We start from the raw sequence: 26,067 nt of genomic DNA, 5'->3' as shown, positions 1-26,067 counted from the left end.
CTACAGCATTTAATTCCTGTTTCAAGGAAGTTAAGAAACTCAGCGATGACTTTGCTACATTCTTATAATTTTATTCCTGCATAAGTTGGCTGTTCAATAAAGCGTGCCTTAATATAATTGTATTTACTTTCCTAGCTTTATTGGAACATATAACAATATCTTGATGGTGATACAAGCACAATGTTCTTAGTAGAAATAAGCTATACATAGAACAGCATTATGTATTTGAACTTTAAAAAGAATAAAAGGTTTTATTCAGTTTACAGATTATTGTAGGAAGATTGATATATGAATATTACATTTTGATATTGTGGCATGAATCCAACTGCATGTCTTCCTGAATAACTCCTTAAAGGGGGATGGAGCTTAAAATTCATGTAATCATGCAAAAACATAACATAATGATTTTTTTAGTATATTGGGAACATTTAGCTTCAGTATATATAAAAAGAATACACTCCTTATCCTGATTGCAAAGTCATTCTTGGGGTCCTACTGAAAAACAGACTGCTTTTTTCTCATTCAATGTTTTGCAATGTACCCGAATACCTAGCCATCATTGTTGTAAGAACCAGAAAGGGAGAAACTAATTTGACATAAAATAATATCCGACAGATTTCATAATAAAACTTTTCTAATTTGCCATGTGGAAAAGTCATGCAAAAAATTCTCTGCCAGTGGTATAATTGTAGCAGAAAGTATGAATGGATTTTTTTCTCCCATGTTAAATCTTTACCCTTTCAAGCAAATTTAACAGGATTTAGGAAGTTCACAATTATAAAACCAATTTATCAAGAATTTACAAAAGGATAACTGAATGAAGTTTATATGCATTTATGCACCATGGTGGGCTCGTTGAAAGCAAAGTGCAGTACTGTTTTCATTGTCCAGTGAGGATCTCAAATGGAAATCATCATTATCTAAGCAGCAGGTACAAACGCAGTTTGCTGATTTAATCTGATATCCAAAATTAATGTATGCCACATATGAGGGAAAGGGCAAAGTATTGTTCTTTGATCAAATATCATATTAGTGAATCAGGTGTACATGTGTGGCACTTTGAGGTGAGATAGGTAGGGTAGATGTTTGACTTTTATTGTCTTCATATAAATTGTCTTAACTCTGGCAGGACTACCATTGCCTTGGGTGACTGTCTTAATTTTGTTATGATCAGATTCAAACTATTTATTATTATATCACTTTACAAAATATTAATAAGATAGCATGTGCTCCCCTGGATCATAAATGACAGGATTAATTTAAATAAATTCTACCTGTGCTGGAGGATCAGAGCCACAAGATATGGAAGCTTCTTAATTCACAGCACATGCTTTGATCCACTATTCTTCTTACATCAATCTGATAACTCAAATATTTTCCCTTATGGGTCTTTTCATATAATATTGTTGGTAGTTTCTATGAAGTTACAAACTCACAATTTACAGAATGAGTCGAAACATTTCAAGTATCGTCTTTCCAGTGTTTTAATTAATGGATGTGAATGTGATGCAGAATAACTCTAAAAAAGGCAATAACTAACACTAGTTAATACACATGAACGCTTCTCTTGGTAATGATTAACAATTTTCCCTTGTCACCTGCTACAGCTCAAAGGTTTGCCTTCGTATTCTGCAAGGGAGAAAGTTCTATGTAACCATTAGCAGGAAACCCATGCTGATGATTCATTCAACCTATAACACCTTAGGTGTAACAAAGAGCCCGCCTCCAAATGTTTGGCATGAAGGTCACATATGGAGAGGGTGAACAGGAGATTGGTAATCTTGTTTTGTGTTAATAGGATAAAGGTTCACTTCAACTTTGACTTCTCGTTAGCAGCTTTCACTGAATTTACCGGCAACAGACTATTTTCTATTGTGACACCACTATGGTCCTGTCACTGTGTGCACACTCACCTAGTATACTAACGTAGGTCCCCTTTCCTTTTGAGGTGCATCTGTGGAATTAAGGCATCATACTAAAATAAAACATTGTTTATGCTCTTGCTCTCATGAGTGATAACACCCTATTTTTGAATAATTAATTAAATCTGTAAGCTGCATTTGTGCCTGACTTTAAATTGTGATGATTGCCATTTGTGATCCTTACTGGACGATTAAATCTCTTGTTTTCAAGGAGCTCCCAAAGGTGCATAGTTGCACATCAGCTTCCTTCAAGTGCCTTCTGTAACAATATCATAGCAGGTGGTGCTTATGACACTCTTCAGTATTAACCCTTTCAGATCCATATACAGCAAGGACCAGGAAAAGGAGGATGAAAAGTTAGGGATATATAGTTAGCTACAAAAATTCCCACAGGTTTGGAACCAACACAAGATACAAATCAAGCTGCATAAGTTTTTACTGCAGTCCTTATACCATCTTTTGATATGGCCCGGAAGAGAAAAGAACACATCCATACACTTTCTGTCGACAGTTTCTTCCCTTGGCTTATAACCTTTTGAGATCATTTGGAGAATTTCCTTTGCCCCTGTAATTACTACCTTCACCAGATGTGTGTTTATGTGTGCAAAGTAGTTTTGGAAATTTCCAGAGAAACACAGTATGAGTTACAGCTCAATAGCATCATCTGGGGCTTAGAGACTTCAAATTTTCAATTGACTTTGCATACATAAGCTTGATGATGCTATTGGAACCTTAGGCATCAATTTATAGGATCCTCTGACTTCTAGTTTAGGGTATCAGTTCAAGAGTACCCTGATGGCATAGTCACATTTCTTATTGCCTGCAAGGGCCAGACAGCAGGAGAGTTCGACGAGCACCTTATCCTTCTTAGTCAATTTGAGTGCTTAATAGTGCAGAGTATCATTGATCACCTGGTAGAAGCACTAAATCCTTTCAGTTTGTTAACTGTTTTTCCTTTATGAAGGTGGTAAATAAGGCTGCATGAATGTCTGGCTCAATTGGCAAATGGCAACAGTGGTAACTTCAACTGAGCCTGTAGGGTAAGCATTAAATGGGATGGTGAATTTAACCAGAACAGGCAGGGCTGGATATCCTCTGAAAGTCCTCATGTGGTAGATGACACATATTTATGAATACCTCCCTGTTGAATGGTCATCTGTATAAGTATCTTCCACCATGCACTTCTATGTTTTCTGACATGATTCATATATTACCTGAGGGCCAGGTAACCATTGCAAGCCAACCTGCTTCCCTTCCGTCTGCAGGAACTACTCTTCCTCCTTCACATCCAGCACATTAATTGGCAGATACATCGAGATGCACATGGCTAAAACTATCATTAGCTGCAGGGGGTAAACTGGTGGCAGTAGAAATGCTGCTGTGAGACACTGCATTGAAATGGCTGCAGAATCAAATACATATAAATAACAGCAAACAGTAGGAATAAAAGATGTAATTCATTAAAAAAGTTAAATCAAAATGGACAGTTTGAATGTCGGGTACTTCATGTAGCAAATTTGCCTGCAAAATATTCAGTGTCTTTCAGATGCCACTATGCAATATAAATATATTACAAAAATTGTTACACAAATATGGGAAGTACATATACGCAGAAATACTTTTTTAGAAATTCCTCATAGTTTTATCAAACTTCCTTTCATTTCAAATAAATTATTCTAATCAAACCTTTGACATTTTTATGATAGTTAATTGTTTTGAAATCTAATTTACACATTATGGCACCCAACATAGATATGTTGGAAGCTTACTGCAGAGAAAGAACATCAAACTTTTGTGGCAATCTTCAAGTTAAACTCTGAAACAACTATAGATAATTTTGATAGAGTCAATATGCAACAAGCAGCTGGACTGAACAATATAAGCATTCACTAAGATACATAATGTGTTACATTCAAAAATTTTACCCAGTGCTTGAATTATCACTTTTGCTGCAATAAACAACAAGTGAAGGCTTAAAATAATGCCAATGCTTTTTGACAATGGCACAAAGCCGGTGACAGAACCATTTAAAATATTTTGTGTGGTCAGCGTTCAAACAGGAAACAAGCATTGGAATAGTTTCTAGCTACAGGCGAAATATAGCGCCCATTAAACTAAGTCAGAATGTCAGCATGGGAACAATTAACATTCCACTTCGTTGCTGCTTTTAACCTGGTTGCACATGCTAAAGAAATTTAGAAAACGAAGTAAGCTAAAATAAGGCAATTCTTCATGTTCTTATAGCAAATGCATTAGCAAAGTACCATAGAGTTCATTCTTCCCTCAAAATACACTACAGTCTAATAAATTGTTATGACACATGGCCTATCCAAAGAATAGCACATTGCAGCATTAATCTATCTTTAAATCTTCCAAAACTGACACCTGCAAAGGAATTTAGTGAAAAAATTCAAATAAATTGAACCTGCATGTGCATATACAAATTTACACTCCAGTGATAGCCTATGATACCATTACATGTGTTCTCCACACGTCCTAGCTGCTTCTGTGTTTGCACAACAAAATGGCACATTAATCTAAAATAAACAAACATTGATGAGAAGAAGCGTTGTTAATGTAAAGAACTTGGAGTTTCTTCAAAAGATATACATTGTAAATCAACGACAATGGGCTCCATTGTGGGAAGATGAAGCTCCTTCTTTAAGTTCAGGACATTTTTGACTTTTTCATGTACTTTCTCAGCACTCTGTTCACTCTTCTCCTTTGGCATCAATTTAAGACATTATCCCATAAACTCACAATGTAATCAATATTTAAACAACATTTTATTGCATGTTTCTTCAAATACTTCTATGTACAAGAAACAATGCCACAGAGAGTCAGCTCCTTACAAAGTGTTGCACCGTTCTTTGCTGAAGTGCCAACATGGATACATTTACCTGGGGCAAGTTAAGTAATGTGTTTTACAAAGGACCACAGGGTGTAGGATTGAATATGAGTTTCGAAGACCAAGTGCTGCTGCAAGTGGAAAAGAAAGAAAGGGCTTTGTGGAAGGCAAACCTGCCTTCTACAGCAGATGAAATCTTACAACACCGGCACTGAAAAGAACACCAACATTAAAAAAAGAGCGATTGTGGCAAGTATCCTGCAAAGCCCGATACTAAGTGTGGAGAAGTCTACTAGTTGCATTGGGGCGGTTCTGCACAAGGTCTTTTCTGCACTGTGATCTGTCATGGTACCTCAAGTGCTATGCTAAGTGTGGCTCCCATTTCGGTACTCGACCTAAGGTGCAGAGGATGACAAACTCAAGATATGCCCAATGATACATAACAACAAGTCATCTGCTTCCTGCCATTGCTGAAGCACCTGGAACGAACAAAACCTTTGGAAGCAAAGCATGAAAAATAAGTGATTGCATTGTGTAAGACGACTGCTACTTTTCTACAATGGGAAAAGTTTATAATGGGATTTTTAGTTTCGCCATCAATTCAAAGATCTTCTGAAGTGCTGAGTGGGAGAAACAAGACATCTCTTCCAACAGATTTAATGGGCAAATTGAAATGCTATGATCAATAGTCTGAGACTCAAGACCAAATTTCATAGATCACCCTCACCTTCCATTTATGGAGCAATTGGCCACTCAGTCATGCCCTGAACAGATTGAGTGGTATCCATTACCTTCTGGGAAAGAGAAGGTCAGGACCTCTGCTGTTCAGTTAGTGATTAGGTATTTTTTTAAAGCTGCTAGTGTATGACTATAATTTTCATCTTGATATGAGCTTGTACCAGGTACATGGATATTATGAGTGACAGTTGTAATTTTCAGCACTTTCGCAGTAGGTATTTCAAGTCTTTGTGAGTGACTTTTTCCACGTCATTTAGCTCAATATACCACCACAATGAATTACAGACTGGGAAAACGTGGGTGTTACACGGTTGTATTGTTTAAATGATTTCTGTGTGTCAAACAGCCTTTATCTGTAGTTCCAACATTGTGATAACTAATAAGTGAAATATTTAAAATTAGATAAGAACAAAAAACAATCATTCATTAAATTATGTTCATTAAACTGAGGAAGGAAACTAGCATTGGGGGCCACTCATTTGGAATGGACCGAAGCATCCACAGTACTCTTCTTGTGGTAGAATTTAGTAAAATATTGTGATGTTTGTGTAATGATTCAACCATCATAAAATGCCACAATATTACTGGCACGAGACGAGACATTCCAGCAAGACTGGCCAAATTCACCCTTTTTTTTGACTTCTTAACTAGGGTTGGTGATATGAGGCTGACAGGTGAGACTCGTGTCTGTGGTGTCACACAAGTTTTTTTGGGTAAATGCCTTCCTTTCTTGAATGTGGTTTACTCAAGTTCTTAGCCAACAGATGATAACACAACTATCTTATCAGGGTTGAAGGAATCAGGCCCAAAAGTAGATCCAGGTTACTGGTAGGCATCCTATCTACTTCCTCTAGCACTGTTGGCTGTGTCAACAGCACAAAGTAATCAGTGTAGATAACTTTTTATGATTTTCTTTAAAAGGTTGTGACAGGTACCCACCCCTGGAATGAATTGCTCAGTATTCATTCTTGTCACTAAGGTAAATGAGGAGCTTACAGTTGGTCATTGGCCTTTAATGATTGGCCTAAGAAATGTGTGGCATTCATTGATTGACCTACAGTAGGTAGGTATTCACACAAGATTGCATTTCATGTCATGAGAAGTATGGAAAAGCAAATCCAATATCTGGCTAATTCTGGAATCCAGTCCTAGTCCATGAGTGCAAAAACTTAAACAGAACAGTTTCTTCCATTTCTCGAGTCCATCATTGGTCAGTTTTCTTGTCTTTGTGTGTTAACAACTTCAGAATGACACAGGACTCCTGGGACTATCCAACTTTCCATGACTGGAGAAGTGAGTTTGACATGCCATATCCGCATATTTGCATCCTGGTTCTTGATGGTTTCTGGACAAAAAGCATTGGTCCATGACTTGACAGCTATCATCATTATTGTCCACCACTTCAGTGGTGAAGTCAATCAAAATGGTGCTCTTGAAGGTTTCCTTGAAGTGAAAGCTTAAACGGCTTTTTTTTCTCCATCCTTGGTTTGTTTTCTGTCATGTTGCCTTTCAATTGGTCAGGAGCCAGGTTGCATTGTTATTTGCAATGACCTCTGGCAAGTCATGTGGGGCATGAGAGGCAATTCCTGGCTATATATAGCATGATTTGATTGTAAATTTGGCTTGAAATACGTAATTGCATCACTCTTCATTTCTGCAATGTGGCCCAGAGGATAATGTGAAGGGCCTTTGAACGAGTTATCAAATTTATCCCAGTCCCCTGGCCCATTTCCATGGCTATCGATCTACCCCCTTCAGAAGAAGAAATAAATTGCTATTATAGCATGATAGAATCTCTGTGTGTGGAAGCAGGCCATTCAGCCCTTTAGGTCCACACCTACCTCCAAAGAACATCTCACTCAGACCCACTCCCCAAGGCTATCCCTGTAACCCTGCATTTCCCATGGCCTGCACGTCCCTGGACAAATCCCTGGCAATTTTGCATGGCCAATGCAACCAACCTGCACATCTTTCGACTGTGGGAGGAAATCAGAGCACCCCGGAGCAACTCTACACAGACAGCAGCCCGAGGCTGGAATCCAACCCGGCTCCCATGCTCTGTGAGGTAGCTGTGCTAAATACTGAGCCACCTCACTGCCCACTAATGCAGTGTCATTAGTATTGATAAAACTTTCGTCAGTCCACTTCAGTCAGCTTTTCTTTATTTATCTGCTCCATGCTTAACACCTTTTTGGATGAACATTGAGCTGTGACATTAAACCATTCATGAGATTGCAAACTCTTTCCAAGGCATCAGGTTGTGGACTGAGTTTACATACTGTCCTCTGGGAAATACTATTACCTCCTATTGTAGGATTTGTGAAGGGTGTTTTTCTCCTTCCCACTTCAAATTCTCTGAAGCTGTCAGATATTTTCCCTTCCTCCTCCCCCAGGACAAGTTCCTCCTTATGCCAAAAAAAATCAATCAACAAGTAAGAACATCTGCCTGGACAGCACAGGGGAAAGGGCACTGCTACATGTTAAAAGAACAAAATGACAGCAAGAAGCAAACACTGATCTGTGGGCTGCTTTCAAATTTCTGAAAAAAGGTCATGACCTGGTCTCAGCTGTAACACATACACATATGCATAAAAACAATGGAATAAAACTACCAAAAAAATTGCTACACTTCATTGAATGCGTTTTCATGTACTACCATGCAGAAATTTTTTTTTGCTTCAATAAGAGTGATGATAATAATTATTCATAAAACCAGATCAATAGCACAGTTGCCAAGCTTTCATTAAGGACAAAGGGAACAGCAGTTCATCAACAGCCTGCAAGATCCTGATCTCAGCTGTACAATCAAGAGAAGGCTTAGGCTGCAGGTTGGATATGGCTCCATAAGAAAACAGGGGAATCAGAGGCCACATTAGCCTCACTCATACTCACTGTCCTCTCTGTAAGTGGCAAACAAACTGGATTAATTAGTGAAATAACATGGAAGTCTTTAAAGACAGTACAGAATGTGATTGGAGGGTTCTTATAGCACAGTATTAGTATGCCTAGCTCTAGAATCCAGAGGCCCAGGTTTCAGTTCCACCTATTCCAGAGGTGTGTGACAACACCACTGAGCTGGTTAGTTAGAAAAGGTCTAAAATAAGGGCTCTTTAGCAGGTACATCCCTACATCTGAGTCAGAAAGACCTGAATTCAAGACCAACCTGCTTTAGAGGCAGGTAATGATACCTCTCAGCAGGTTGATTGTAAAATATTTGGTGAATAACATTAACAAGACACGTATTTACATATCTACAGGAGAGCCCCAAACCAAACCACAGCTAACAACTCGCTTTCAAACCGCTGATTGCAACTTAATTTGTACACAGCAAGGTTTTACGAATTCTAAAAAGAGTTGAGTTGTTTTGGTGGTGTTGCTTAAAGGAAAAATAAGTCCCCAATCCCCCATGAGCATTTATGCGCAATGAACAGAGAATTATGACCAATAGTGGTCCTGACAGGGCAAGAAACGGGGAAACTAAAGGTCAGACGATGGGGCAATGGCACATCCCTCTACTCCACATTCTGCTGGGTCCACAGTGAACTTGCTCACATTCCTTCATCATATGCCCATAGATAACACTCCATTATTAGTGTTGGACTCTCATCCACAAAATGATACTTAATGAAAGCAAGCAGCAAAATAGCAGTACACATTTGTATACGCTGTGGTCAAGCCAATACATCAAAGGTGAGGACAGGAATAATCTACACATGGTTGAAACCTGAGATGTCTGAATGTAAACTCTAACATGCTCACTTAGTCATTACACAGCTGCATTACTGACCTGACCCATTCACATTGAGTATAATTACTGAAATATAAACCATTGAAGGGAAAAGTATCCTTGATCAGTCCAAAGAGCAAGAGTTTAGTGAGAAATTATTTGAGAAGGCCATCATAACCCAGGAATCTGTCAATAATGAGGGAAATGTTTCAATAGTGTGCTAACCTTTGACCTGGAAACAAGAGAATACAGGCAATTTGTAATTTCTTTAAAAATTTTGTAGTACTTTTGAAAATGACTTTACGACTCAGCAACAATTATAAAGGATCAATAACTCTATAACTTTCTTGATTAATAAAAAAGTGGCATAAAAAAACCTTGATCTGGAAGCACTATGAACAGAGAGAAGTTAACAGTTGCATGTTACATAAGTTGTGTGACCAGAAATGCAGAAGAGCCACATGTAGAGGAGATGGCAGGTGAAAATATGGACACAAAAAGATAACAGACAGATACAGAAATAGGAAAACACTGGATTCTTGTAAAGAGAAGATACAAATGTCTTAAGGGGAATAGTCTGATGGGAAACAATACAGGTACTATGCAATCTGATTAGAAAGATCCAAAAACTAAATTAAGAGCTCAGTCCTTGGAAATTTCCCAGAAATAACCAGGATGTTATTATTTGGTCAGTTGAAACAATCTCTGGGAAGCTATTCCACTAGGATCGTCATAACCAAAGGGAGTGAATGTTCATGGAAGTGTGTCCTGCTGATGATAATTGCATGCATGAAATTTAGAGGTAAATGTTGACAGTCTAGTAGAATTACTGACTTATGTGTGAATAAAGAATTGCCTTTGCGGAGCTCTTTAGCTCTTTAAAGCCACATTTCTGTAGGGAGTGCTGTCAGTGCTTGTGGTTATGTCAGCTATAGCTTTGTTGCAGTGACTAACTATTTGAAGTATATTTACCTTTTTATTGCAAGTATCATTTGACTGTTAATTTATGTTGGTTCTAATTCACGTTAAAGTAAAAGTTACAGACTGAAATCATGCTGATGATTTCTCAATTTTGGGGTCATTCGGTAAATGTGATTATTCTGGTTTATGGTTCCCCCATGGAGACTTAATCAAGAGTTAAAATGCACAGAGAATTACCCACTTCCTGACTCAATCTATTTACTGACATTTTTAAAGCATAGCCAGTAAGCATGCTTGCTTGATGCCAGCAGGGTCATTCTCTAATAGTAGAGATTGAGTTCTTACTGCATCTAGTAACCTAAGCCTGACCAGGACACCAGTTGTGGCTTTCCCAAACAGCCATAGCTGCCAGGACTTGCATCATGATTCATAGGAAGCCCTGAGGATTAATAACGTTTCAGTTGAAGGTTTTCTTGAAGGTTGACGGGTCTGGTCTGTTTCCACTTTCCTGCCAAATCTGCCCCACTTACCTTTCTCCCAGGATGCCATCCCTGATTTTCTGCCTGGGCCTAGTAAGGTAGTGGCAGTGGCTAACATTCCCACTGGCACAGCCAGGTGCTGAGGAGCTTCCAGCTTCAGATTAGTGAAGCAGATTTTCCTGTGGCTGGAATATCCATTGCACACTAGATAGTACAATGGCACTGGTGAAGCTGGGACCTTGGGCATCAAGGTTCCAGTTGCTAATTAGGCATCTTACTTTGTTAGAGCCACGGAGTTAGGGTCAGGGTGGTGCCACCAGTTTTCAGCTCAGAAGTTAGAAGCCCTTTGCCTGGGTTAAATTTTACCTCCCTTTTCTGCAATATTCTGTTCCATAATTTGTTTATTAAAAAAAACACAATGTCATAGCCTTCACTGTCCAGCTTTAGTTACTCTGACGACATTTAAGAGTCAGCCACATACATGACTCCTATCCCATAATGTCAGGCCAGAACAATTAGGGACAGGAAGCTTTCTTCCTTGAAAGACATCAGTTAGAATAGTGTTCTATTATTATCTGCTTCCTGCTTGCAGGCTTTACTAAATGCAAAATAATGACGGGATTACAGTTTGTGACCTCTGATCTACTGGTTCAGTACTAAATCACAAAGTTACAGTACCTACATCATAAGAGGTAACAAAGTGCGGAGATGGATGAACACAGCAGGCCAAGCAGCATCTTGGCCTACTGTGTTCATCCAGCTCCACACTTTGTTATCTCGGATTTTCCAGCATCTGCAGTTCCCATTATCTCTGATACAAGTACCTACATCATGGCTATTTCACAACAAATTGAGTTTCTGTTGTCGTCCTATCTCCTTTCCTCCAGCCATGGCCCAGCTGGTGACATTCATGTCTCAAAGTGTCAGAGGCTATGAGTTCAAGACTCACTCTAGCAACTCAAGCACAAAGTCCTCAGTTGACATTCTTTCAAGAAAAGCAGAAGAATTGTCCCTATTGTCCCCAGTGGCCTAGTCAATATTTACTTCTCAATCAACAACATGTAACATAGATTATTTTAGATATTAGCATATCGCTGTTTCTTTGAGCTTGTTGTTTGAAAATCGGCTGTTTTATTTATTACAATCCAACATGACTACATTTTGAAAGTACTCCACATTTTGGACTGTCCAGAGGTATGTGAAAGGTGCTACATATTTCTTTATATGCCCAGATTTGGTCAGAGAAGCAGGGTGGCTCTCTCCCTGGCTATTATGATCCCAACCTACGTTAGTCATCTGCAGGATTGCTTCATGGTAAATAATTTTTCACATTTGCCCATCTCCATTCCTCCTCCCTCAAAATAATCAGCAATGTCACCATGAGAGCTCCATCTAACAGTCCAACTGGGAACTGGCAAGACTCAAAAACGTTCTGGATTTAAACATATTCCATTTTGGTAACTTTTCATCAGATTTAAAGCAGTTTCCTCAGGGTTGTGCATCATCTGAGCCACATGTAGCTTTTCGTCACTTAATCTCAATGACATGGGTTGCAATTTCGGAATGTTAAACATTCTCAAATACTATTTCATCTGGGTCCCAAATCATAAATGTCTGCTACATTTACTTCTGAGGTAAAACTACATGTGACTTTAAGTAAAGTTGCTGAAAAATTCTCAGACTCTTTTTGCCAGCTGATGTGTATACCCTCCCACGCTCATGAAAAAACTTCCTCTTTTATGGTGGGATTGTCCTGTGTTTCCCTTTTGTTCTCTGTGTAAGATATAGTTTCTTTCAGGACAGCATTTTCTCCTTCTGACTTTTTAAATGAATTGTATCCCCATTCCAGCCTGCACTATAATGGGAATAAACATCAGTGGTAACAATGCAGTTTTAGAATAAACACAGCTGTGATGACTGTGATTACATGAATAATGAGCTTGAAATCTGCATTATCTCAGTGGCGACAAAGAAGCACCAATTACAAGTGTGCAGTGGCTCCAGCAATTGATACTGATTAGCTGTTCAAGGCAACAAGGCATTGAAGTGATGTTTGCTCTTCAGTTCTTTAAAGTAACAAGAAAACAAAGGAAGCAAAGCTTGGCCCTTTAAAACCCTGAATAGATTTGCTCAAAGTAATAAATAAAATGTAATAAAATGAGTTTGAGCCAGCCTCAAAGAACCATTTGCACATCCTGGCCCCAGATTTTCATGCAGTTTCTGCCCCCACCTGTCTTAAGAAGGGTTGTCAACCTTCTAGGAGACTCCTGTAGCAAATAAAGATTAATCTCTAGTCATGCCAAGGGGAAAAAAAATTGTGGAAGGTTAAAATAAAGACTTTTTTCATTTTCTCTGTATTGTTTCTTCATTAATCTTAAAAGTGTCATCAGTAGCTCTGATAGTCAAGGCTCATCCAGTCGTTAATATGAAGAGTTTGCCTTTACTTTCCAATTTGCCTGGGAAGGTTGAAGACTTTGTGGATAAACATGTCAGGAAATTAATGATGGGAGTGTGGGGCAGAGTAGTCAATAGAATTCCAAGAAAATGGGAAATGGAAAGGGAAACTCTAACCTTGCAATGAAAGAACTGACAAACCTACCAAAGAAATTACACCCTGCACTGTGTTTCTGCTGTTTCTAGCCTGCCTTTAAAGACTGCCTCAAGATAATCAGTACTAGTGAGGGGAGAGGTTTTGAAATTTGGACACGAGATTGTCTTAGATCATGCAGGATTGGCTATAATCTGTGAAGCTGGTATGCCAAATCAGACGAACAAGACCAGTCTCTTAATACACATAGGTAGGTCCAGCCTGAACTCATACAAAATGGTAAACAAATCTCCAGGTTACGGTGGGCGCGTACTTGTGGATTGTCAGGGCTCTTATTTGTTGAAAAAAATCTCAAGAGAAGCCTAGCAACAAAATGTACTTATTTAATCTCAGAGAATGGATGTAAAGTTGAGGTCCAGCACCTTTTGTGCTTGAATGACTTTTGTAGTCTCTTTCAAAATCAATTCAGCACAACTGTTCTACTCCGTATTTCAAGTCTCTTCTACATTACATGCATCATATGTGTATTTTCTGCTTCTGAAATGTTCTGCCAATTGGAATGGAAAACAAGGGCCACTTTTTCTTATGTCCAAATGGAAATGCTCATAGCAAAATTGACCCATGAGAAAACAGTACAATATTTATCAAATTGGAACAAAACTGACAATATTTGGATATTTACTATCAATATTAAATTACTGTGGTAGAACTCCGAAAACTGTAATGATTTAACTTGCCAATGAATTATCACATGCCAAAGAGACTTTAACTCCGGATACAGCAATACATTCTGCAAAGACATTTTAAAATTACAGAACAGGACTCCATATTGTAGCATCATTAACATCTGATTACATAATCTCAATTTGTAATTAATGGGTGGAATATCATTCCAAAGCTTGATTAATATGGAAGCACCCCCAAAGGAAGAGACAAGTATGTCCAAAAGGTTACAAAAAAGTAACTGTAAAATATATATTGGAATATATACATGGAATTTGAGCTCCAAAATTAGCAGACTAAAGTTAGACTCATGTCAGAAGTCCATTCAAATCTGTTCTGAAAAAATGATTATTTGAAATAATGAGCTCAGTAACTATTCATTGTCAGGAAAGGACAAGGGGAGGTAAATCGAATTCTCATGCAGTTGAATTTGAGCTCGGCTAATATTAAATTATTAACTGAAATGCCTGTGAATCTTGCAGGCCATGGTTCCTTATAAATGCAGCCAATGGATTTCCAAACTTTGCTTGCAGACTAAGCAGTTTTCCAGAGATTTTCAGGTGGAAAGTTGTCAGCAGCAGGGTTGCATCACACATTTTTCTTGAACAAAATAGGGTTTTCTTCTTCATTATCTGTATTATGATTAGAGATTATTTGGAATTTAAGGAAGGAGATGGTCTAATGGTATCATCACTGGTCTATTGATCCAGAGACCCAGGCAATGTTCTCTGGACTCAGGTTCAAATCCTGCCATGTCTCGATGGTGGAATTTGAATTCAAATTTTTTTAAAAATTGGAATTCTGAGTGTAATGATGACCCTAAATCTATTGTCAACTATCAGGGAAAATGATCTGGTTCATTTAGGGAAAGAAACTGCCATTCTTATGTCATCTGGATTACGTGCGACACCAGACCCACTGCAATGTGACTGACTCTGGGAAATTAGGGTTGGGCAATAAATTCTGGCCTAACGAGAGATGGCCTCATCCCGTAATGAATAAAAAAAAAGCTGATCAGGGAAGATTCCTGAGGCAGTATACTGTTGTTCGAAGAGGCTAGAACAAGTATTAAATTTGGCAGAGATAAATGAGCTCACTTGGGTACGCCGACCTTGTGTGTGATCATCTCATTCACTGACGGGTTTGAAAAAAAGGAAAATGTAGAAAAGGAAGGTAAGGAAATTTAGTTGGTATTAATGTCAATATTGATTCTTAACTGACTGAGATTTGTACTACAAATCAAAATAAACCCAGTAAAGTGGACACACAGTGAGTCAATAACTCTGTTGCTTTGTGCTGACATTGGAATTAAGCAGCTCTTTCTTGAGACTTTATTTTCTCCTTGGTTCATGCTCCAAAACTACAAATCTTAAAATAAACTTTTTAATAAGAGCTTTCTTCTCACTGAAAAAGCTTCAAGCAAATCATATCCAACAAGCTGTTCTGAAAATTCTGCTCATATTTGACATCTGTGAGAAATTCCACAATAGCATATTGAAAAAGTCACAACATTTCAAAGCATGTAACAATGATATAAATTAAAACAATCCACAACATCCATTTTTCTAAGAAATAAGGTTAATTTGCTCTATATGCCAAAGGAAATGTAACTTTTGACAAAAAAATCCAAGATTTGGATTTGCATGTTTGCTAATAATGAATTCATATTTCTTTCTTTTCCTACAATCAGCTATTCTGTATATCAAATTCCATTGAAATTCAGCTATTGAAATATATATTTGATAAATTAATAGATTAACAAACAGTGCTGAAAACATTAATTCTGCCGAATTCGATGGTGGAGATAATTATATTAAAAACAATTTAATCCCAAAAACCTCTGAAGGAAAGAAGGAGAGATTTCCTCGTGAGCAGAAGTCTTGAACTGACAAAAAAAAATGACATGTTTCCAATTCAAAGTGCCTTCTTAAAACCTCAAAAGCAGTTTCTCTTACTTCTGGGACATATATTTTACCATGATAATTAACACTAATTCACAGATTTTCCACTTGTATTAGTTCATTTCGGTCAATCATGGAACTGTACGTATTCAGAGGTAGGGCACAGCAGTCAATAAGGCAATAATTATAACCTGGGCTGACATTTCCAGACAGTTTCTAATATTGGGCATCAAAGTTATTTCTGGTCTTTGTTTATATTTAGGGTGCATTGACATTATAAATGTAGCATAGGTGTGAAACTATTTCCTTGAGGTTAGGGTCTAAGTGCAATTTGCACATGGCAAATCTTGCCCTGCTATTAAGTTTCGTTTAAATTTTAAACCAGTAGGGTAATAGATTGGTCAGGGCATTACCCAGTGCAATAAACCAGATAACGGCTGTCATCTATTTTAATGAGTTGAAAAAGGCATATTTTTCTTTCTGCTGCAAAACACTGAGCCCTGTGTATTATTATATTAGCTTCTGGTACATGCACATTTCTCACACTGTGCGTGCTGATTGACAGTCCCAAATCAGTTATCAGCATATCATTTTGTAAAGTCAGGATTATTAAGTAAATGTTGTTCAGTCATGAAATCACATTTGTTCTCAATAGCAAGGTACTGGCCACACCCAACCAATCTGCATTTGCAAAACTCACACAATGTCCAACATTAGATGTGATTTTATGATGGGCCAAAATTTGCTAAATAATCCTGAGTGGGCAAAAAAAAACAGAGCTGGTAATCTTTGTGGGTGATTAGTCATTAGTCAGTGACAATGTGTATATGTGTATGTTCAGGAAATTACACAGACTAATAAATAGGACCCCACTCTTTGCAGATTGAAAGAACAAATACACCCACCATACCTCTTTCAACTCATCATAATAGCTGACAGCCATTCTCTGATTCATTTCTCAGGGTAATGCCCTGGCCAGTTAGAGTCAACTTAAACAGAGCTTGGCAGTTAACAGTAAATCATCATTAACTTGTGCATTTTTTTATGGCAATGCTGCTACTAATAGAGTCCACTTACAACCAACTCACACTTGTTCTTCATACAGTTAAATGCTGCTTTCCCTTTATGTTGGTACTGTTTGCAAATTGTGCTTATGAGCAAAACATAAAAAGCTTCGACAAAGTTTGGCATTTCCCAGCAATATTCAATTTTATTACAAATGACTGATTGTAAATGCAATAAATTGGTCATCATAAATTAATATATTTTTTTCAATGTAGTGAAGTCTGTAATAGATACTTTATTCTATCTAATCTCAGCATGAGTCCTGAGATCTGCCAATGGTAGGTACTAAGTGAATTTTCATAGTAGGTATAAGGGCCAAGGATGGTAGGTGGAGGGAAAAGGTTGGAAAGGCATTGGTATTACATTAACAAAGGGACTATAGGTTCATAAGGAATGTCAGAGAAGTCATGGGAGAGTGTGCAGCCATTTATGTTGGAATGGGGGGATGAGGGACAGGGAGAATATGAGCCATGGATGGGTCATTGACAATGTGAGGTTGAGGGCTGGAGGGATATTTCATGTTTTATCACCTGGACAAATGGCAGATTCCTAAGGCAGGCTTTCCACCGAATCCCACCTCTGCTCTCAGCAGTCTCCTCAGTTCTTCTGCCTTTACCTGCCTAACCCTGCTTCACTATAACCCAACACCCTCTGACCTAAGGTCTGACACATTTATAAAGATCAGGTTATCCCTCTGATCAAAGGTCTGACACTTTCATAAAGATCAGGTTATCTGGGAATGTTCTCACCTCTGTATATCTGATCCAGGAATGAAAATCTGAGCGTTAGTGCCCACTTGAACCCAAGATGAGCTACCAACTTCATTTTTGCACCATCACTAAAACTCCTTTTGTTCACATCTCGGTAACATTGCTTAACTTTGGCCTTGTCTCAACTCATCAGCTGTTGAAACTCTTATCCATTGCCTACATAGCCACTGGCCCCAGCTATTTTAATGAACCTCCTAGCTGGGCTCCCAAATTCTATGTCCTGTAAACATCAGGCGATCCAAAACTCTGTTGCTGTGACCTAGCTCACTGAAGTCTTGTTTCCTTAACAGTGATGTGTTGGCTGACTGGTGCTGGCTCCCAATCAAGCAATGTCTTTCGTTTACAATTCTTATCCACCTTTTCAAATCATTCCATGGCCTTGCCCCTCCTACAGTTGTCACCTTCTCCAAGTCCACAACTTTTCAAGATCCCTACACTCCTCTACTTCTGAGTTCTTGTGCATCTTCAATTACAATTGATCCAGTGGTGATGCCTTCAGGTGCCTAGGCCACAAGTTTGGATCTCCTCCATACTCTCCTCCAATTCATGTCCCTCTTTTAAAGCACTTGTTAAAACATACCTCTTTGACCAAGCCTCTTTATGTTTCATCTAACATCTCTTTATATGGTTTATTGCCACTGTTGTCTTACAATGCTGGTGTGAAGTGCCTTACAACATATTATTGCATGAATAGCACTACAGAAAAATAAGTTGTTGTCATTGCTGGGGTCATAATAAGCTACAAAAGCAAATGAAGGTTTGTAAAGTTCATTCAAAATTGAAACAGTTTATACACTGAAATAAAACATGTAGCGTACATTGGCTTTCACTTAATTTCATCTGAACCAGCTGATTAAAGACTTCAGTACAATCAGTCTTGTGGGCCAAAATCATTTCTAGTAATGAAAAGAAAGAACTGTGGATAATAGAAATTAGGAACAGAAACATAAATTGCTGGAAAAACTCAGTCGGTTTGGCAGCATCTCTGGAGATAAAATAACGTTAATGTTTCAATCTGGTGACCCTTATTTGGAGGTTTTCCTGGCAATTTCTGTTTTTATTTCTAGTTTCTGTTTAACAAGTATCGTATTTAGAATCCTTGCACTCATTTCTAAAAGTGCTCTCCTGCCTTATTTTCAACTGCAGATTGATGCTGCAGAAATAAATAATTTAATTTTATGATGGACTGTGATTTATGCTACAGGACTATGCCAATATTTTATATAATCCCGCTTAGTCCTACTACTTTCTGAACATCCAGCATTTTGTACAATTGGTGAAATCTAAAGCATTTTGCTCCTCTGTCTCACCTGTACTAAATGTAACCCATTTTACTTGCCTTATTTCTTCTGCAATATTTACCAACTTTAAAAAAAACTCTTACTCGTAGAGTCATGGAGATGTACAGCACGGAAACAGACCCTTTGGTCCAATTCGTCCATGCTGATCATGTTATTTAAATTAATCTACTCCCATTTACCAGCATTTGGCCCATATCCCTCTAAACCCTTTTGACTCACATACCCACTCAGATGCCTTTTAAACGTTGTAATTTTACCAACCTCCACCACCTCCTCTGGAAGCTCCTTCCAGACGTGCACCACGCCCTCTTGAAAAAATTGCCTACTAGGAGCCTTTTAAATCTTTCCCGTCTCATCTTAAACCTATGCCCACTTGTTTTGGACTCCCCTACCGTGGGGAAAAGACCTTAGCTATTTACCCTATCATGCAATTTCTCTTTTATTTGACTCCATTTGTTCTTCTTTAATTTATCTTCTTTTACACCCAGATTATCTGTAAATGATCAATTATACTGCACACACATATCGACAGGCTCATTGCCCCCACCAGTGGTACAAACTTTCCAATGACAGCACTCCACTGTCTGCACACTGGAACAAAGTGGGAAGGGAATTAGATAACCTGCTGATTCGTCATTTGTTATGATTTGAAAAATGCTAACAATTTTCTCAATATAAAACAAGGGCTGATTGTGTCAATTGTCACTTGACTTAAATATAGAATTGGAGAAACATAGAAGATAGAAGCAGTAGGAGGCCCTTTGGCCCTCCGAGCCTGCTCTGCCATTCTTCACGTTCATGGCTGATCGTCCAACTCAGCAACCGAATCCTGCTTTCTCCCCATAACCTTTGATCCTATTCCCCCCAAGTGCTACATCGTTACCTCTTGCATACATTCAATGTTTTGGCACCAACCACTTCCTGTGGTAATGAATTCCACTCTTTGGGTGAAGAAATATCTCCTCATCTTCATTCTAAGTCACCTACCCCAAATTTTCATTCTGTGATCTTGGTTCTGGACAGGCCTACCATTGGGAACTTCCTTCCTGCGTCTACCCTGTCCAGTCCTGTTAGAGTTTTATATGTCTCTATGATATTCCCGCCCATTCGTCTGAACTCCTGCAAAATGCACAATGATGAACAGCAATGCGAAGATTGTTTATTTCATTGATACCTTTGTAATGTGGTTAATTGAGATAAGTATGCTCCAAGGGAGTCCAAATTCCCAATCTGTCCTCAGGTATTTTTATATGATGCTTCCTGGCCCTAATATTTCAACTTCAACTTTCGCAAGTGTTTTGCTCTTTTTGGAAACCCAACCCAATTCTTGAGAAGGTTGTGAAACTAGAGAGTAAAAACTGTAATGTTGGTGCAACTGGAGTCTGGTAGAACTTCTGTCCATCAATAACACCTACCTCTATCACACCTTTAGAATCCAACCTGAAGTTGAAGTCGCCAAACAGGAAGTGTGGTACTTTCTCATATCGTTGATCTGTAATCCTAGAGTGAGGATGAGAAATTTATTTGCATTTTCTATGTACTTTTGGCTTAAGTTTTTATATTTAAAATAACAAAACAGTGTTAAATCAATGATACAAAGACAAATCTTGAGTGATTCCTGCCGGAAGCCCAGCATTGGTGAATTTACGCTTATAGCTGGATACTTTGGGTAAAAATACGCTAAATATCAAAAGTTACATCATGAACAAACAAATCACAATTATATTTCTCAGGGCAATTCAGGTAGTATAATGTTTTCTAATGTGTGTCTTGATGAACAATGAAAAATGTATTATAAGATCTTTCGTACAGGTCAAGAGACATTTTTTTACCACATAACATTCTGCTGTTTCACTAAGTCCTTTGGAGAAATAATATACATGACAGAAGGTACAGGTAAGGAGCATGTTGGAATATTCTCCATTTGCCTTAAGGAGTCCAACTGAAAACATGTGACCCCATCCAGGACAAATTTATCTAATTTTTAAAGCCAACCCTCCACCTTTTTAAACATTCATTTCCTTCATAACCAGGGACCCAACTGTGGTTGGAACCAATTACAATATGCACTACAGTAACACACTTTTTTTTATAACAGCACCCTCTGAACACATGACATCAATGACCAAGGAGGGTAAGGGCAGCAGATATAAAGAAATATGGCCTGCTGTCAATCTCCATCAAGACAAACACCATCCTAACTTGGGAAGACATTGTCATTCCTTCACAGTCCTGGGACTGCCTTTCTAACAGTACTGTAGAAGTATCTACAGCACTGGTCTGCAATGGGTCAAGAAGATGGCTTACTGCCACTTTCTCAAGAATAACTAGGATGGACAACAAATGTTGGTATTGCCAGCACTACTCACATCCCAGAAATGAATAAAATATTTCATATTTCCCAGCACTGTCAAAGGATTGTGAGTTCAACAACGTGGGTAGGTTCTGGCATTTGCAGGCTCTGACAGCACTTGTGGATGGTCTTGAAGTTTTAGAATACATTTCACAAGGCAAGATCTTCATTTCTGCAGTCCTGAAAATCTTCACTTTACAGTTCAAGTCCTCCAAAGCATCATCTGCACAATACTCTTATATCCTTTGGAAGGTGTGTCCTGGAGTAGTAAATAGAGTTCTCAACAAACTACTGTACACCAAACCTCCACTTTATTACATAAAAACCAAAAAGAACTGCGGATGCTGTAAATCAGAAAAAAGAACAGAAATTGCTGGAAAAACTCAGCAAGTCCGGCAACCTCTGACTAACATTCTGCGGAAGGGTCACTCGGCCCAAAATGCTAACTCTGATTTCTCTCCACAGATGCTACCAAACCTGCTGAGCTATTCCAGCAATTTCTGTTTTTGCTCCATTTTTTATTATGTATCAAATATGGATTTGATTCATAATCCAATGATTGGACAATTAGTCTCCATTTTCTGTCTTGGTATTTATTGTGTCAGTCACAGAATATTTGTCGCAATGCTTTGTTTCAGCCTAACCATCTGCAACAAAGACTTTAACGTGCATGGGTGACACTTCTGTATGATAACTTTTTAAATGCTATCATCTCTTTCTATCTTATTATTTGTCCATTTTATACTAATGTTAGCTTTCAATAGGTGTCCACCTATTTGTGCCAAATATACATTTCTTCTGAAATATTGTTTCCTCATTACCCCAAAAGTCAACAGAATCCTTTTTTTCTTTCTGTGATGTTCAAAATTCGCTGTTTGACCCAGTAATGGTGGGTCCAAATCAATCTTCAACCCCCTATTGGTTTGGATTTAGGAGACCAGAATCTGTCAAGCAGTAAAAGTGCTAAATCCAGATTCTTGATCCCAGCAGCAAAGCATGACGCTGACAAAAAAGATTGCATCTATGATCCACCCAGCCACCATGATAAAATGGCTAGATTTAGCTTGGCACACAGACATTAAACTCCCTGAATCAAGACTAAACAAATACCAGTATAAAAACACTATCCTTGAGGCAATTATAGCCACAACTCTCAAGACAAAAACTTTTGTTTTGAGTTTACGTGATAGTTTAACACGGCTGTTTACTGCCTTTATTTTGTTTGGGATGTTTGACTGTAAGCTTATTAAGCTTGCTATTGCTACCTTATAGCTAGTTCCTGTGTATAACCTGATGTTGATGTTTGTTTCTCTTAGCTTTTTGGTATATTTGCACATTTTTTCTTTCACATAAAATACATTTACATAAACAATAAAAAATGTCCTTAAAACAATAACCCTGTCTTCAATGTGTTTTTACTCAATATGTGACACTGAGACAATTGAGAAAGTTCGATGCCGAATTGATAAAGTGCTTTGTTCCCCATTATATCAATGAAACCCCGCTCCTTAACACCAATATAAGTAAAGAATCCAATTATCAATGGCTACTTGAATCCTGCATTCAAATAAGAAGTTCCGAAAGATAACACTGTAGTGAACATTTTCTGGCTCCTGCAGATAAAATAGTTTCATGTTCAGACTGGACCTTTCCAAAAAAAGTACCATCACTTAGAAATAATTCTGCCAGAGTTGTCTTTCAAAGGTCAGGCAGTGTTAGTAGGATAATGGAACAGCTTAGAGCCTTATGTTTTTTTCTCCTAAATCAATACTCCTGTATACCAAGAAGTCAAAATCAGGACAAAAAGCACAGAAATAGCCATGTCAGACATTGCAGTGGTAAAATGACAAAGAGGCTGCATCCCTTGATTTGCTATAACATTTCATAGCTATTCTGTGGGGAGGATCAGTCCCCCTTTCAGTTAATTGCCATGCCTAATACGATAGCCTGTATCATTCAGTTGTTCTAAGTCAAGGTATCAGCTGCAGGTCAGAAGGTAACATTTTGTTTACAAGATTATTTCCTAAAGTACTTATCCCACATTCCCTGTGAAAGTTGACTTTGCTTTTTGTGGAGGAAGAATTGGGAATAGAAAATTATCCACAGTGGCTGGGTCTGAATGGGTTTAGGTGGGAGGTCTGAAAACTGCCTGCCATGACACCCAGCAGGATGCCTTATTAGCTGCGTCATCACAGTTCATTCAAGCAAACCATAACAGTGTCACCAACATTCCCACACAAAGACAAAGTTCTTCACACAGTCTATAAACATGCTTCTCCTGGCCAATTCATCCCCGGCTGACATCAGTGAAAAGATTTTAAAAATAAGCTCTGTCAAGCAGACTGAATGAGCTGACGATTCTTCAAGCTTCCTGAGAGGAGATGTTCTGGGGGTCAGCACATAATTTATCACTGATGAGAAGAGTTTATTCTTCCAGCTATTCTAACTCTGCAACGATATTACACAAACTAACACTTACCATTAGAGATTTTTCAAATGCAATATGAAGCTGTTAAGAAAGAGTTTTTGTCAGAACTGTCACTAATTTTTATAAAGCACTTGCATCGTAGAATATTCAAACAAAAGGGAAATTTACATACGATCCATATGAAATAAAAGTCTGTGTGACCTCCTGAAGCACAGAATCCAGAATGGGAGTCACCACGAGCAATGCAAACTAACAATAAAGGTCACTGAAAGGTTACTGAACACAGCAGAGAATGACAGATACAGTCACACAAGTGCTCCTACTCTGTCAATTATCCAAGTGGTGAGTTTTATGGCAATCAAGCTAAATGTCTAAAGACTACTGGCATTGAAATAGTCACCAACCACTTGCCATTTATTCTGTGTTACTACTCCTTATTAAAATTCATACTACTTTTGAGTTCTCCCATCTTATAGTTGGACAACACAAGTACCCTTATCTTTAAGTGATATTTTCCAGAACTGCGATGTTGGTGTAAGGCAAACTTCTGGTTTTCCTGATGATCATTTCCCATGAGCATCAATTTAGGGCCACATCCAGTGGATTAGGACTTCAACCTGCCTTTGGAATACTTTCCCACTGTCCAAGTGGCTTTTTAACTCTAATTTATGTGTGGTGCAGAATCCCTCTCCTCTGTTGGGATTGATCAGGCCAAGGTTAGAGCCTTGCTCTGCTAAGCTTTTGGGAGATAGGAAGGATCCAGTCAAGTATGTCAAACACTTCATTGAAGTACAATTAAGTCCAGGAGCAATTAGGAAAATGGAAAGTTGGTTCCAAATTGCCTCAGTATCCCAGTCAACTTTAGTGGATATCTGTTGGTAGATGGGAGTTGGAATGATAGTGCAATTTGGTCTCCATTTGTTTGTCTTCTGAGGTAAAGATCGTAAAGACATCTTCTATACCTTGCCACTAACATCAAGGAGAGATGTTATGGCAGGATATTATCATTTGCCAGAAGAACCTCCAGTCCTGCGTCAATCGCCCCCAAACCATATACGTATACGATAGTTTATAGCCTGCGGAAGTGGAGCTCATCAAAGGCTGATTTCCTTATAATGGCTAATCACAAAGCAATTTGCTGTTAGGCAGATGCTATGAAAAAAAAATCAGCATGACTGTAAGAGTTCTGAGGAAGGGTCACTGGACCCAAAACATTAACTCTGTTTTCTCCTCCACAGATGGTGCCAGACCTGCTGAGCTTTTCCAGCAACTTTGTTTTTGTTATATGATTTACAGCATCTGCAGTTCTTTTAATTTTTATTGACTATAAAAGAGTTTTTCTGTCCAGCTTTTTCAGCCAAATGTGCCCGTACTTTTCTCCAGCGGATGCTCACTCGTTTCTCAACTTAAATGACAGCTCTATGAAACTCAGATGGACTTAAAACACATTAATATCGAATGCTGAGGAAATCTTGTGAGACCATTCTAACAGTGGCTGATTGGGATTGTGGATGTTTGGCACTCAAGTCTTCCAATCAACAAAACCATTAACATTCCGGGATTTATCGCTGATCAGAAAATTAACGAAACCATTGAAGTAAATACTGTGGTTTTAATAACTGAGAATTTGCAATTTGGAGTAGTGCATCTGGACACCCTGTGAGGGGAGGGAGAGATCAATATCTCTTCTCCAGTCTGGCTGATCTACAAGAGTCTGCGGGTTGGGCTGTTTGCAACAGGGGTTAGTAAGTTATTTTACAGGGTTTGCAACCCACATAACACGCTCCCAAAGCCACCCATTCATCTGCACTCCCCTCACGTCCAAAAACGTATTTGGCAAACTAGTAAACTATCCATTGCTGGCACTCACTCAGCTGGGCACTGTACCTCCACACAGCTCTCCATCACAGCAAAGTTGTGTAACAGCAGTTTGGTGTCAGCAGTGATACATGCGCAAGCACAGGAAGCCACTTTACCACCTTTGCATTCACTACACACGCGGTGTATGGAAATGCCACGACTTGCAAGCTCCCCTCCATTCCATACATCATCTTAGGATGGAACTACATTATTGTTTCTGCACTGTCGCTGGGTTAAAGTCATAGCGCTCCTTGGCTAAGAGTTCTCTGGGTGCCCCTACATTATTGCATGGTTCAGGAAGGCAGCATTATTACCTTCTAAAAGGCATTTAGGAATGGGCAATAAATGCTGGCCTAGCTACCTGCATTAAAATCCCATGAATAAATAAGAAAAATCACCTTGATGCTCATTGTGATCACTCTACGTTAATTAGTTTGTCCAGTTTTGGATTACTTATTACTTTGGTTAGACCCTCAGCATGCG

At 38.5% G+C, this 26,067-nt stretch overlaps 1 protein-coding gene across 3 annotated transcripts in view; it reads right to left on the bottom strand.

The window, feature by feature from the left end:
• The window catches only part of LOC125461849 (inositol polyphosphate-5-phosphatase A), a 499,445-nt gene that overhangs the window by 90,754 nt on the left and 382,624 nt on the right, over window positions 1-26,067 (bottom strand). For all 3 annotated transcript variants that reach the window (XM_048551135.2, XM_048551134.2, XM_059653108.1), the window contains exon 9: window positions 20,359-20,443. In XM_048551135.2, the coding sequence (XP_048407092.2) occupies window positions 20,359-20,443 (85 nt within the window). The remainder of the gene's footprint in view (window positions 1-20,358; window positions 20,444-26,067) is intronic.

This window comes from Stegostoma tigrinum, chromosome 20, assembly GCF_030684315.1.
Source record: "Stegostoma tigrinum isolate sSteTig4 chromosome 20, sSteTig4.hap1, whole genome shotgun sequence".
Classification (NCBI taxonomy): domain Eukaryota; kingdom Metazoa; phylum Chordata; class Chondrichthyes; order Orectolobiformes; family Stegostomatidae; genus Stegostoma; species Stegostoma tigrinum.
Note: the sequence above shows the minus strand (reverse complement) of the source record. Positions and strands in the feature narration are given on the sequence as shown.